Source organism: Micromys minutus (genome assembly GCF_963924665.1).
Source record: "Micromys minutus genome assembly, chromosome: 32".
NCBI classification, from domain to species: Eukaryota; Metazoa; Chordata; class Mammalia; order Rodentia; family Muridae; genus Micromys; species Micromys minutus.
In genome coordinates this window covers 21122757-21137137 of record NC_137967.1, presented here as the reverse complement: position 1 = coordinate 21137137, position 14381 = coordinate 21122757, and the positions used below count along the sequence as shown (strand labels likewise).

The 14381-nt window shown below is 50.1% G+C and overlaps 1 protein-coding gene across 1 annotated transcript in view; it reads left to right on the top strand.

Annotated features, from left to right (window-relative positions):
• SLC1A5 (solute carrier family 1 member 5) overlaps nt 1-10489 on the top strand; it is a 16897-nt gene extending 6408 nt beyond the window's left edge. The window contains exons 5-9 of the mRNA XM_080909110.1: nt 1552-1712; nt 4969-5202; nt 6357-6551; nt 6626-6760; nt 7811-10489. Of these exons, the coding sequence (XP_080765236.1) occupies nt 1552-1712; nt 4969-5202; nt 6357-6551; nt 6626-6760; nt 7811-8048 (963 nt within the window). The 3' untranslated portion in view covers nt 8049-10489. The remainder of the gene's footprint in view (nt 1-1551; nt 1713-4968; nt 5203-6356; nt 6552-6625; nt 6761-7810) is intronic.
• The last annotated feature ends 3892 nt before the right edge of the window (nt 10490-14381 follow it).

The following is a 14381-nucleotide window of genomic DNA, read 5'->3' as shown; positions in this document are numbered from 1 at the left end:
AATGCTGGGCTCCATATTCCATTCCAGCCCCATCTGCTCCCAGCTGGAACCCCCTCTGAGGGCTCTGCCTTGGTTGGGGACCCTCCTAGTTTTGCTTTTTATTGCTGTGAGAAACATGACCAAAAGCAACATGGGAAGGAAAGGGCTTGTTTCACCTTAGCGCCCTATACAATCGATCCCGGGAACTGGAGCGGCGGCCAAGGAGGAATGGCTCTACTTACTGCCCGGGTGGTGCTCTCACCGAGTGGGCTGATCCCTCTCTCATCTAAGACATGGTCTCTCTGTGTTGTCCTGGCCGTCCTGGGACTTGCTCTGTAGACCAGGCTGGCTTTGGACTCACAGAGATCTGCCTGCCTCTGCCTCCCCAGTGATGGGGTTAAAATGTTTACCCCACCACACCCGGCTCCCACATCATTTTTTTTCACTCTTTTATCTTTATTTATTTCTTATTTATTCACTTTCCATCCTGATTGTTGTCCCTTTTCAGGCATCTCCTTCCGCAATCCTCCCCCCAACCCCCTTCCCTTTTTCTCTGAGAGGATGGAGGAGCCCCTGGGTATCCCCCACCCCCTGGGTCTCCCCCCACCCCCTGGGTATATCTCCACCCCCTGGATATACCCCCACCCCCTGGGTATCCCTCACCCCCTGGTATCTCCCCATCCCCTGGGTATTCCCCCACCCCCTGGGTCTTCCCCCACCCCCAGGGTATCCTCCCACCCCCTGGGTATACCCCCACCCCCTGGGTATACCTCCACCCCCTGGGTATACCCCCCCTGGGTATCTTCCCATCCCCTGGGTCTCCCCCCACCCCCTGGGTCTCCCCCCACCCGGGCACATCAGGGCTCTGTGAGGCTGGGTGCATCCTCTCCCACTGAGGCCACACAAGGCAGCCCAGCTAGAAGAATGTCCCATGTGCAGGCAACAGCCCCCGCTCTACTCATTTGGGCCCCACATGAAGACCGAACTGCCCATCTGCTACATTTTTTTTTTTTTTTTTAAAAGACAGGGTTTCTCTGTAGCCCTAGCCGTCCTGGAACTAGGAAGGGTTGTAGGAGGGAGTGACGGGGGGGGGGGGGGCAGCAATCGGGATATAAAGTGAATAAATAAAAAATAAATAAAAATGGGGAAAAAAAGGTGGTGGTGTACACATTTAACCCATCACTTGGGAGGCAGAGGCAGGCAGATCTCTGAATTTGAGGCCAGCCTGGTCTTGGGGACGCCTAGGTTTAGCCTCTTTGGTTGGTGGTCCAGTTTCTGAGAGCCCCAAAGGACCAGGTTAGTTGACTCAGGTCTAGCTGTGGGGTTCCTGTCCCCTTTGGGACCCTTAATCCTTCCCCATTTGCCTACAGGCCAATCAAACAGGCTTTTTCCCAGTCTCGAGCGTCCCTTCTTCCAAGATGAACTTAGCTTGTACAAAGCTGTCAAAAAAGTAAACGAAGGTGAATAGCCAGGACTGGTTAGTTCCGGCCCCACTCGGCCGCGCTGGGTACTCGGTGTCTGTGAGGATGGGCTAACGCTCTCTCCCCACTCCTTGCCTGCTCTTTCCTCAAGCTTGGCTGTGAGGTGGAGGGAATGAACATCCTGGGCCTGGTGGTGTTTGCTATCGTCTTTGGTGTGGCTCTGAGGAAGCTGGGGCCCGAGGGTGAGCTGCTCATTAAATTCTTCAACTCCTTCAACGACGCCACCATGGTCCTGGTCTCCTGGATTATGTGGTAGGTGTTGGGGACAAGGGGTGGGCATGTCTGTTGTGTGGTGCAGAGGAGCCTCCCAGTATGCTTCCCGAGGGGTTCTGCACTCAGATCTTGTGTCCACCGTTCCCTGGCTGTATGATTTTGTGTGAGTGACTTCTCTGTGCCTCAGTTTCCCCAGTTGTAAACGGTGACCATCCTGTAGTCCATGGGTGCTAGGACTGATGCATTGGCTTTCTTGGTCATTCTAGAAGGTACTGAAAGACAGCCAAACAGATGTACCATGGCTTTTATTGTAGTAGCGTGGCTCGTTTCGAATTGAGGATCTGAGGTAGAGCCTGCCCTACCCCGTTGCTGTAGAGTGTAGGGGAACCACAGAGGCACAGGGAGGGTTTATTTGGGGCCAGGGTATCACTCAGCCGGAGAGGGCTTACCTCACAGGGCTGCCAGCACCCTGTGTCCTGTCCCTGTGCCTGGTTCTAACTAGTGAGCAGCCCCTGACCTGAGTACTGTCCTTTCGGATTTCATAAATGACTTCAGGAAGTGAGAGCGAAGACCACGTGCAGGGGCTTTCCTCCTGTCTAATCTGGTCTCACATCGACTCCAACCACCTGGCCTGGATGTAAATATCAGAAATTGAGAGAAAAGACAAGATGGCTGCTTACACTCCCCCCCCCAAAAGTAATAGTAATAATGACAACAAGCAGAACTTCCCTGGGCTGGAGAGGCTGCTCAGTGGTTAAGAGCCCCCATTCTTCATGGGACACCTTTCTGGAGCCCAGCACCCACAGTGTCTTACGAGCGTCTCTAACTCCAGTTCCAGGGTATCAGTTGCCCCCTTGTGGCCTGTATGGGCAACTGCACTCACATGGTACACAGTCATATAAGCAAAACCCCAACATGTAGAGTAAAAATACATCTTTAGGAAAAGTAACTTTCCAGTGGCTAGAGCTATGGCTCCGGTGTTAACAGCACCCGGTGCTCTTCCAGACGACCTAGGTTTGATTTCAGACATCCACACGGTGGCTGATGATCATTTGTAATTCCAGGTCCAGGGGTCAGACACCTTCCACTGGCATTTTAGGGCACCGGATATGCACATGATGAATAGAATTCATGTAGCCAAAACACTCACACACATGGAATGAAACGGAAAGATCTTAGCCTGGCGTGGTGGACCATGCTTTTAATCTTGGTACTCAGGAGAGTAAGTACTAAGTGGATTGATCTTTGTGGGTTTAAGGTTAGTTTATTCTATGTAGCCAGTACCAAGATGAGGCAAACTGTAAGACAGTATCTTAAAAAAACAAAAAATGCACCGAACAGTGATAGCACATGCCTTTAATTCCAGCACTTGGGAGGCAGAAGCAGGCGGATCTCAGAGTTCAAAGCCAGTCTGGGCTACACAGAGAAACCCTGTCTCAAGAAACAAAACAAGGGGGCTGGAGAGATGGCTCAGTGGTTAGAGCACTGACTGCTCTTCCAGAGGTCCTGAGTTCAGATCCCAGAAACCACATGGTGGCTCACAACCATCTGTAATGGAATCTGATGACCTCTTCTGGTGTGTCTGAGGACAGCTACAGTGTACTCACATAAAAATAAGTAAATCTAGAAACAAAACGAAATGCCAAGTTTTGGTGTACGCCGTTGATGCCAGCATTTGAGAGGTAGAGGCTGGCGGAAATTTTTGAGTGCAAGGCTATACAAAGAATTCCTGCATCAAAAAGCCAAAACTAAAACAGCCATGCTCATTGGGTATGCCTTTTTGTTGCAGATTTTTGGAAATAGGGTTTCCGCTACGCAGCCTAGACTTGCTTTAAAACTCAGAATTTCCCTACTCTGGCGTCAAAGTGATGGGAACACAGGCGCCCACCACCACGTTTAATGCTCTGTGTGTGGTGCTGACGATCTGGCCCAGAGCCTAGCTAAGTACTCTCGGGCTGAGCCACGCCCCTCGCCCCTCACTGGAGGGACGGAGTCTAGGCTGTACCACTGAGCCACATCCCTGCCCTTAATCAGTAGGAAGATGCGGTGAGACGAGGCAACATGGCGCAGAGCAGCTTCCTAGACAGTTTGGGTCCTCCCCCCATGCTCCCTCCCTTTCCCAGCTCTGGGCGCTACTCTAAGTTAGACTGAAGTTCCCAGAGCATCAGTTTTTCTCCGCAGAAAACGGTGCCTGGACAGCTGCTTCAGAGGTCACAAAAGGGTTAATGCGCGTTCTCAGACCAGTGCCTGCTCTGTCGCATTCTTTGAGTAAACAGTGGCAGATATTTATTTAAGCATTTGTGCTTATGAAATTCCTGGGCACGTCTGAGTGGCTAGACGTGGCCAACTGGCCCTCCCTAATTGCACAGGTGGCTGGGAACTGGTGCCTTTCTTTTGTGTAAAGGACAAGGAACCGAGGAGACAACCAGCTATGGCTGCAAGGAAGGAGGGTATTGGGAAACCTGGCTAACAGCTAGTGCACCATGGGAATCTTTGCTGTAGGACACAGGGAAGGTTGTTGCCCCAGGAGAGGGACGAGTGTACAAATGCCTCCCAGTTAGTGTTGTGCTTTATCTTGTAGCAGTTCCTGGAGGTTAGTAGCATTACCTTACCTTGCCCGTTGGTGTTTTCTTCATTTATTCTGTGGTGAAGATTAAAAGCAGGTCTTTGAGCTACCACTGAGCCACGCCCCCAGCCCCTCACTGAGGGGATTCTAGGCAGGGGCTACATGTACGTCTGTGCACTATGTGTATTCAGTGCCTGTGGATGTCAGAAGAGAGCACCAGATCCCCTAGAGCTGGACTTTCAGACTAGTTTCAGAAACTGAACCTGGGTCCTGTAGAAAAGTAGCCAGTGCTCTTACCTGCTGAGCCATCCGTCTCTCCAGCCTTGGACTTCCCAGGCTCATAGCTTAACTTCCTACGTGTCTGGTGGGCTGTCCGTGATCCATGATCAAAGGCTTAGGTGAGGGTATGTAGCAAGTGCCACAGAGAGCTTTGCTGCTTTAACAAGCAAACCCAGAAAGCGAGTGACTCAGAGTGATGGGTGCTTCCTTCTCTAATTCAGTGTCACGTCTACAGCTGAGGTCACCGTTCTGGTAGGGATGGGGACGCGTGCGCATGCGCGGGCTTTCATTTCCTCGCTGTGCTATCTTGTCTACTGTTATCTGAGTCTCTCACCAGACAGTCTTTGAGTGGTGCCCTGGGTAACTCCAGACTTCTCGGAAAGGGCTGCATGCGGGGCGTGGCTGTGACAGCCCCGCGATCAGCGCCTGCAATCTGTCTCTAATGCTCAGGTACGCCCCCGCGGGAATCTTGTTCCTGGTGGCCAGCAAGATTGTGGAGATGAAAGACATCCGCCAGCTCTTCATCGGCCTCGGCAAATACATCCTGTGCTGCCTGCTGGGCCACGCCATCCACGGGCTCCTGGTTCTGCCTCTCATCTACTTCCTCTTCGCCCGCAAAAACCCCTATCGATTCCTGTGGGGTATCATGACGCCCCTGGCCACAGCTTTCGGGACGTCTTCTAGGTGAGCCCTGTTACCAAATGTAACGAAGGGAACTGGGAGTATGTATCTGTGCTTGAAGACCTGTATTGTGACTAGGGTCATTTGACGTGGACACAGATGTCTTTTCTTATTTTATTTTACTTTTTTGTCAGTTTTTCGTTTCTTTCTTAACCTTTTTTTTTTTTTAAATTTTGAGTGTATCAGTGTTTTACCTGAATGTATGTCTAGTGCCTACAAAGGCCAGATGTTTCCCGAGTCAGTTATGGCTGTGAGCCACCATGTGACTGCTGGAGATGGGACCCAGGAACCCTGGAAGAGCAGCCACCTCTCCTAACCACTGAGCCATCTCTCCAGCCTCCTTCATCAGTGCGCTGGGGTCCTGGCCTGCACTGCCCTTGCAAACAATAAGACAGCTACTCACTCAGTCTTTTGTTTCCTTTCCATTGCTTTTCCATTTCGTTGTGTGTGAGCTCACAGTGTAGTGTGTGTGTAAGTCAGAGGACACCGTTTTTGTTTTCCAAGACAGGGTTTCTCTGTGCAGCTCTGGAACTTGTTCTATAGACCAGGCTGGCCTCGAACCCAGCGATCTGCCTGGCTCTGCCCTAGCTGCGTACACATTGAGACCCTATTTAAAAACATCAACACCTGGAGAGACGGCTCAGCGGTTAAGAGCACTGGCTGCTCTTCCAGAGGTCCTGAGTTCAAATCCCAGCAACCACATGGTGGCTCACAACCATCTGTAATGAGATCTGATGCCCTCTTCTGGTGTGTCTGAAGACACTGACAGTGTACTCACATAAAATAAACAAATAAATCTTTTAAAGAAAACATCATCAACAACAACAAAAAAAAAAAAAAACCAACCACATGCACACAAAGAAACGTGGTCCTCAGCCTCCCAGTACATCCAGCTTTCTGTGGGTGTTTGCTGAGGCAGCTGACTACACTCCCATTGTTTGAGCCGGATCCCGAGAGCATGCTGCTTTGAGAAGGGAAAGACATTGGAGAGCTAGAAGCTCGAGGTGGCGTGAGGAAAGGAGGTTTGGGCAGGTGGGCAGGAACTCTGGATGGTGTGGGTAGGGCTAAGCCGGTCTGTGACTACCTCAGCGGGGAGCGGCCTAGCCTTTGCGGTCCGGGAGTGCTGGCCCAGGCTCACTCGGTGCGGTCTCTGTCAGCTCTGCCACATTGCCCCTGATGATGAAGTGTGTTGAGGAGAAGAATGGTGTGGCCAAACACATCAGCCGGTTCATCCTGCCCATCGGCGCCACGGTGAACATGGACGGGGCGGCGCTGTTCCAGTGCGTGGCCGCAGTGTTCATTGCGCAGCTGAATGGGGTGTCCCTGGACTTCGTGAAGATCATCACCATCCTGTGAGTGCTGGGTGCTGCGGCAGGAGGTCCCGTCCCCGGGATTCTGCCATCTTACCTCTTTCCCTCTCCTCCAGGGTCACAGCCACCGCATCCAGTGTCGGGGCGGCAGGTATCCCTGCAGGGGGCGTCCTCACCCTCGCCATCATCCTGGAAGCCGTCAGCCTCCCTGTCAAGGACATCTCCTTGATCTTGGCTGTGGACTGGCTAGTGTGAGTGGGGCCTGAGGGATCTCCTCAGAAAGGGCACGTGGACACACAGAAAGACAAGACCGGTCTAGAGGGAGCATACGGATCCTAATAGATAGCAACTTAGGGGTTCTAGTTCCTTTTCTTTTTTAGAAAACAGGGTCTCACTACAAAACCCTGTTTAGCCCAGAATTTACTGTATAGACCAGGCTGGCCTCAAACTCAGAGATTCTCATCTCTGCCACCCCAGTGCTGGTATTAAATGCCTATATAGCTGGGCCTGGTTATTTTTAACTTACCTGTCATTTGTGTGTGAGTGACATGGGGCATGTTTTATAATGACGCTGGTTTCTTCCACCTTTGTGTGGATTCTGGAGATCAACCATAGGCCTCCGGTCTTGTACAATAAGCACTTGTTGGACCCTCCTACCGTTTTGCTTGCTTGCTTTGGGATGTGTCTTTTGTTTGACGCTGGTGCAACCCTGGCCATACTGGCATTTGTCCTGTAGTGCAGGCAAGCCTCAAACTTTCCATGGGATTAGAAATACATGTGTAAACCATGAGCTATGCCTAGGCAGTCTTTGGAGTCTTATAAGGAATCCTAGAAAGGCATTGTAGCTTGCAACTGTGACTCCTAGGCTGGGCAGCTTAAGCTCAGTTCGTAGCTAAGTGACTTTAATCCTCCCGTGTCTCGATTTCCCCATCTGTACAATGGGGAGGTAGCAAAGTGCCTGCCTCACAAATACGAGGCCCTGGATTTAGATCCCTGTCACCCATATGAAACCTAGACTCTGCAGACAGGCGGATCTCTAAGCTCCTTGGCCAGCCAGCCTAGCTGATTGATGAAGTCGTGTTTAGTTCAGTGAGCGATTCTATCACAAAACATAAGGATGCTAGGTGTGGTGCTACACATCTTTAATTCAGTACTTGGGAGGCCAGGGCAGGAGAATCTCTGAGTTGGAAGCCAGCCAGGTTTACATACTGAGTTCCAGGACAGCTATGTACAGGGACCCTAGGTCCTAGCCTGCTGCTTCCTCTTCCTTCTGTCTCACATTGCTGTGTGCTCCCTTTTAGGGACAGGTCCTGTACTATCCTCAATGTGGAGGGCGATGCTTTTGGGGCCGGCCTGTTGCAGAGTTACGTGGATCGTTCCAAGATCCCGAGCTCGGAGCCTGAACTGATCCAGGTGAAGAACGAGGTGTCTCTGAACCCAGTGCCCCTCGCCACAGAGGAGGGGAATCCCCTCCTGAAACAGTACCAGGGACCCACCGGGGACTCCAGTGCCACGTGTGAAAAGGAATCTGTCATGTGAATATCAGGAGGGACTTTCTATGCCCTGGTGACTTCACATTGGGAATCAGGGTTTGAGAGCTGGAGAAATGGGCTGGATATGGGCCGTTTACACACTCCGGGAATTCAGGGGGGTCCCTGTCTCCTTCCTGGAGAGGCTGTTAAGAGGCTTGTTACTGGGGCACATGTGCTTATATAAGAATATGCTCACAAATCTTTCCCATCCTGTCCCCCATTCAAGGAGATGACATTCTATGTTACCCAGAGCCATCGGCTTACCTGCCTCAGGGAATGGGTTGCCCTGTAGAGTTCTCCACCCTTTGAAGGGAAAACTTTTGTGATGTAATACTATCTTAATAGCTGTGGTGTGTGTGTGTGTGTGTGCGTGTGTGTGTGTGAGTATGTGCGCGCATGCGCGCACGAGCTTGCTATAACCTCAGTATTCCCTCCATGACAACAAACACTCCCATGAGTCCTGAGGGAAAGCCAAGAATAAATGTCACTCCAGAGCACATTTTTTAGCAATAAAATGGTGTCAAATGTACTAACCATGGCCCTGGAGTCTGAGTTACACCAGGTGTACTGCCACAGTCTTTCCTTTCATTTGGGGAGCAGCTTCCAGGTTCTTCCTGGAAGGACACAGGAAGAAGAATCAGGAGCTGAAGGCCAGCCTGGGCTGGTGACATGGTCTTAAATAATTTTATCCTTTAATCCCAATACTCCACAGCAGAGGAAGGCCGATCTCTGAGTTCAACCCCAGCCTGGTCTACACAGTGAGGTTCAGGCCGGTGCTACGTACCGAGACCGTTTCTTCAAAAACATACTGTTAATATTTTGACTGAATATGAAAATCAAATCAACACCAAAGCCAAGTTTAGATTTCACTGAACTTTACTAATCAGAAATCATGTGGTCAGGTAATGGTGGTGCATGCCTTTAATCCCTGTACTTGGGAGACAGAGGCAGGCAGATCTCTGAGTTTGAGGCCAGTCTGAGCTACAGACAAGTTCTAGGACAGCCAAGTGCCGCCCCCAACACACATAACCCTGTCTTAAAAACGGAGTGAGCTGGTAAGACAGCTCCGGGTATAGGTACCTGTCAAAAGGGATGGACCTGATTCCATTCCCGGGACCCACACACTAGCTCACAACTCCCTGTGACTCCAGTTCCCAGGATGCAACACCTGACCTGTGCTCACCTGCACACACACACACACACACACACACAGATAAGTAAAGGGGGTGGGAAGATGGCTCAACAGTCCTGCAGAGCACTCGAGTTTAAGTCCCAGCACCCACACTGGAGCTCACAACACCCACAACCCCGTATGGGATCCGATGCCCTCTTCTGACTCTACGGATACCGAGCATGCATGTGATATTGCATATACGTGCAGATAAAACATTCTTACACTTAAAGTAATAAGTTTAAACAAACATATAGTAATAGGGCTGGAGATGTGTCTCAGCAGTTAAGAGCACCAGATGTTCTAGAGGGCCTGGGTTCTACTCCCAGAGCCACAACTGGTTCACACCCATCTCTAACTCCAGTTCCTGACAATGTGAGCTCGGTCTCTGGATCCCAAGGAAGGTGGGAGAGACCTGATGTTGCCAAATTGTCTTCTGAACTCCCGCATAGCCACAGCATTTTATTTTAAGACAAGGTCTCAGTGTATACCTCTCTCTGACTTTAAGCTCACAGCAATCCACTTGTCTCTGTCTCCTGAGGAATGGGTGGGATTAAAGACATGTGCCGCCACACTCAGCTATACGTACATTTTACTGCTAAAAATCACCATTGATCCCGGCTTGCTGACATCAGCACCAGAGCCTTTTAGAGAAGATGAATAATGCATTACTTTTGGAAAAATTAATGAGCCTGTGCTTGAAAAAACTGGTACATTTTGTTCTGTACTTATAAATCCTGTACAGGGGCTGGGGGTGACTCAGGTTCAGAGCCCCTGCCTAGAATCCCCTGTGAGGGGGTAAAGATGTGGCTCAGTAGCAGAGCCTTTCTAATATGCGGGAAGTTGTTGGTTTCACCCCAGCATTGTGTTGGCAGTGGGGGAGGGGTGTCTTGTACAAATTCTAGAAAGTTCATTTACTACTGTGACTTCCTGGCTGAATTCCCACTATCAAAATATCTCCCGTACAATGACTTTGCTCTTTCTTTTAGTTTTGTTTTTTGTTTGTTTTCTTTTAAAGACAGATTCTCTCTGTGTAGCTCCAGCTGGTCCCGAGCTAGCAGCGAGCCTCCTGCCTCTGCTTCCTGAGTGATAGGGTTAAAGGTATGTGAACCAAGTCTGGTTTAGAATGTTTTGATTAATTAATTAGTTAACTAATTAATTTTTAGATCCCGACCACGGTTTCCCCGCCTTCCCCTCTTCCCAGCTTCCCCGTTCACTGCCCATCTCCTCCCACCCTTTCTGCCCTTCAGATATTAACCAGCCACAGCCTGTCACACTGCAGTAAGTCGCCTATTAAGGCAGGACGAGGCAGCCCAGCAGGAGTAACAGTCAGAGACAGCCCTTTCTCCCACCATATAACTGCAACTTATAGGAGAGGGCCTAGGTCAGTCCTATGCAGGTTACCCGGTTGGTTCCATCCCTGACTTCCTGTGGGACACACACACACACACACACACTACTGACCTCCTGTGGCACACACACACACACTACTGACTTCCTGTGGCACACACATACACACACACTACTGACTTCCTGTGGCACACACACACACACTGCTGACTTCCTGTGGCACACACACACACTACTGATGCGCTTACTGTTGCATCCTGATGGAACAATGTCTTTAATGCTTTTGTTCTGTCCTAGTCCTTATTCCATTGTAGTAAGAGTGTAAGAGGATTTGTAACAGCTGTGTGTGGTGTGCCTGTAATCCCAGAATGCGGGAGGCAGAGGCAGAAGGATCCCCAGTACATGGTGCCCTGGGCTACCCAGGGAAACACTAGCACTTAGAAGGCTAAGCCAGCCGTGGCTCTTGAGATCAGGGAAACGTGGTGTGTGGTAGCGTGACTGTGAGACACGAAGGGCAGGGACTACAGCTCAGTTGGTAATGGGTTGTAAAGAGCACAACGGCCTGGGTTCGGTCCTCAGGGCCACATAAAGCAAAGTGGGAACCGATGCCCCCTTGTGGACATATGGGGAACAACAAGCAGTTCAACAAGGACATCCCACACTGGCTGCTTTCCTGGTCCCTCTAACCCCTCACACAGCTGAATGGGGTCTGAGACGCCTTGTTGAACTGCTGTTCCCCATATGTCCACAAGAGGGCATCAGTTCCTACTTCGCTTTTTTGCTCATTTGGTTGTTTTAGGGACAAGGTCTCATTCCCTAGTCTAGCTGGCCTGACACTCCAGGTCCCCGCCTCCCTCCAGCTTTTATTATTTCTTAAAAAAAAAAAAAAAAAAAAAAGAAACATTTTTAGGGGCTGGAGAGATGTCTCATTGGCTAAGAGCACTGACTGCTCTTCCAGAGGTCCTGAGTTCAAATCCCAGCAACCACATGGTCGCTCATAACTGTCTAACTTTGTGGGATCCAATTCCTTCTGGTGTGCAGACAGACAGACATGCAGAGAAAACATTCATATATATAAAATAAATGAAGTCAATCTTTAAAAATTTTGTTTAAAAATCTATTACTTTGACAATTTCTTTCCTTCTTTTTTATTGATTATTTTGTTTTGTTTTTTGAGACAGGGTTTCTCTGTGTAGCCCTAACTGTTCTAGAACTTGCTCTGAAGACCAGGCTGGCCTCGAACTCATGGAAACCTGTCTCTGTCTCAGTGCTGGCATTAAAGTTGTTCACAACCACATCCAGCGTTCTTTGACAATTTCTGTTTGTTTGTTTGTTTGTTTAAGATTTATTTATTTATCACATATAAATTCACCGTAGCTGTCTTCAGACACACCAGAAGAGGGCGTCGGATCCCATTACAGATGGCTGTGAGCCACCATGTGGTTCCTGGGAATTGAACTCAGGACCTCTGGAAGAGCAGCCAGTGCTCTAACCACTGAGCAATCCCTCCAGCCCCCTTTGACAATTTCTTAAATATTCTCTCTCCCCTCCATCTTCTTTAAAAAGGTGTGTGGTGTGCATGCATGTTCATGCACATTCAAGGGCAGGTGTGTGTTTGTGTGTGTGTGTGAGAGAGAGAGTTCTCTCCTTCTACCATATGGGATCTAGGGCTTGAATTCGGGTCTTCGGCTTGATGGCAAGCACCGTGACCCCGTCTTGCATATGCCAGAGTCGCTCTTGCTCCAGAGCCCTTGCTCCGGCTGTCCCTTCCCCCGATACCTTTGGCCCACATCTCTATTTGGGTCTTTCTTCATCTTGGATAATAGTAATACACCACTGTTACCGTCGCCTACTCTAGCTGATCGGGTGGATTTTATTTTTACTTTTCACACTTACTTGTTTTTGTGTAAGTGGCACACAAGTGGAGATCAGAGCACTAAGCCCGGTTCTCTCCTTCCAGCCTGTCTGGGCCAGTGGGACTCAAACCCAGGCTCAGAGGCTCAGTGACAAGCTCCTTTATCACCCGGGTCCTGTTTTGTTTCGTTTTTCGAGACAGGGTCTTGCTTTGTAGCCCAGGCTGGCCTAGAATTTTCTATGTAGCCGAGGTTGCCCTGAGCTCCCACCTCTGCCACTACCTCCCTTAGCGATGGGGCTGAGCCTAAAGTTGTGTGAGCTAAGCGAGCTACAGCTCTCCCGCTGTCGCTTGTCACACTATGCGTGTGTGGGTCCCCTTCCTCGGTACCCCAGGCACTCTGACACTAGCACCCACTCAACTGGCAGCTCCAAAGACGGTGGAAGATGTTCTGGTGGCTAGTTACCAAGTGCTAAAAGCAAGAGGACTCTCCCATGTGACAGGCACGCCTTGGCCAGTTTCTAATGCAAGCCAACACAAGCTCCCCCCGTTTTACATGGCTCTCACACTCCCTGGAAAACTCAGACACGTAGTCTCACAGAAGACCTTGTGCTCACGATGGAGACTCCAAGGCGGGGTGGCCAGCAGTGTTTTCAACTGCAAAGAAGGCCAGGCTTAGTCTGATCTTGATGGATAGGTTATTAAAATGTAGAAATACTTCCTCTTCTGGCTGGTACTTAGTTGGTAAAGTCGGGTGTTTTTACCAGCTGGCCGGTCTTGCTGGCCCTGTTATTATTGTGTGGGGGAGGGTTTGCTCAGGTGACCTCAGGATGTCCCTCAATTGTTCTTTTACCTTATTCTTTTCTGTTTTTGTTTCCCAAGACAGGGTTTCTCTGTGTAGCTTTGGCTGCCCTGGAACTTGCTCTGTAGACCAGGCTGACTTTGAACTCACAGAGATCTGCCTGCCTCTGCCTCTCGAGTGCTGGCATTAAAGGCGTGCACTGCCACCGCCCGGCTTTTGTTTTTAAAATATGTTTATTTGTGTTTATGAAGTTTGCCTGTGTGTGTTTCGTAATGCCGTTGGATACCAGAAAATACATTAGATCCCTTGGAACTCAGGTTAGGGGTGGTTCTGAGGTACCATGTGGGTTCCAGGAAGCTTGTCTGTGTTTCCGAGCCAGTCCTTCTGCCCCGTGTAAAGTTACAAGGTTCTGGGGATCGGAAGTCAAGTCTCATGCTTGAGCAGTGTCCCAGTTAGGTTTCTATTGCTGTGAGAAAATCCTGACCAAAAGCAGCTTGGGGAGAAAGGGGCTTATTTTGTGCCGTTCTCAGGTCGGTATCGGGAAGGGAAGTCAGTGCAGGAACAAAGAGGTGGCCTGAAGCGGGCGCTCTGGAGGGCGCCCATTACTGGCTCAGCTTGCTTTTTTATATCGAACCCAGGCCCCTTACCGAGATGCCACTGTTCAGAGTGGGCTAGGCCCTCTCATGAACCAATTAACCAAGAAAATGCCCCCCAGACTTTCCTACAGGCCGCTCTGATAGAGGCATTTTCTCAGCTGAGGGCCCTTTTCCCAGATGGCCCTAGCCTGTGTCAAGCTGACTAGCCAGCACAGACAGCAGGCACTTTACCCTGGGACTGCCCCTCTCCTTCTCTTGAGAGAGGGTTTCCCTGCGTAGCCCTGGCTGTCCTGAAACTCGCTCTGTAGACCAGGCTGGCCTAGAACTCAGAGATCCACCTGCCTCTGCCTTCTGAGTGCTGAGATTAAAGTTGCACCACTAAGCCCAGCCCAATAGTATGTAATTTTTTTGAGAGCCTTGTAGTCCAGGCTGGCTTGAAATTCTCCATGAACTTGATAGCCTTGAACTCTCTCCATCCTTCTGCCTTGACCTCTCAAGTCCTTCACCTCTCACTTTACCAGGACTTGTGGCTTTGTTTGGTTTGGTTGAGAGGCCATCTTGCTGGCCTG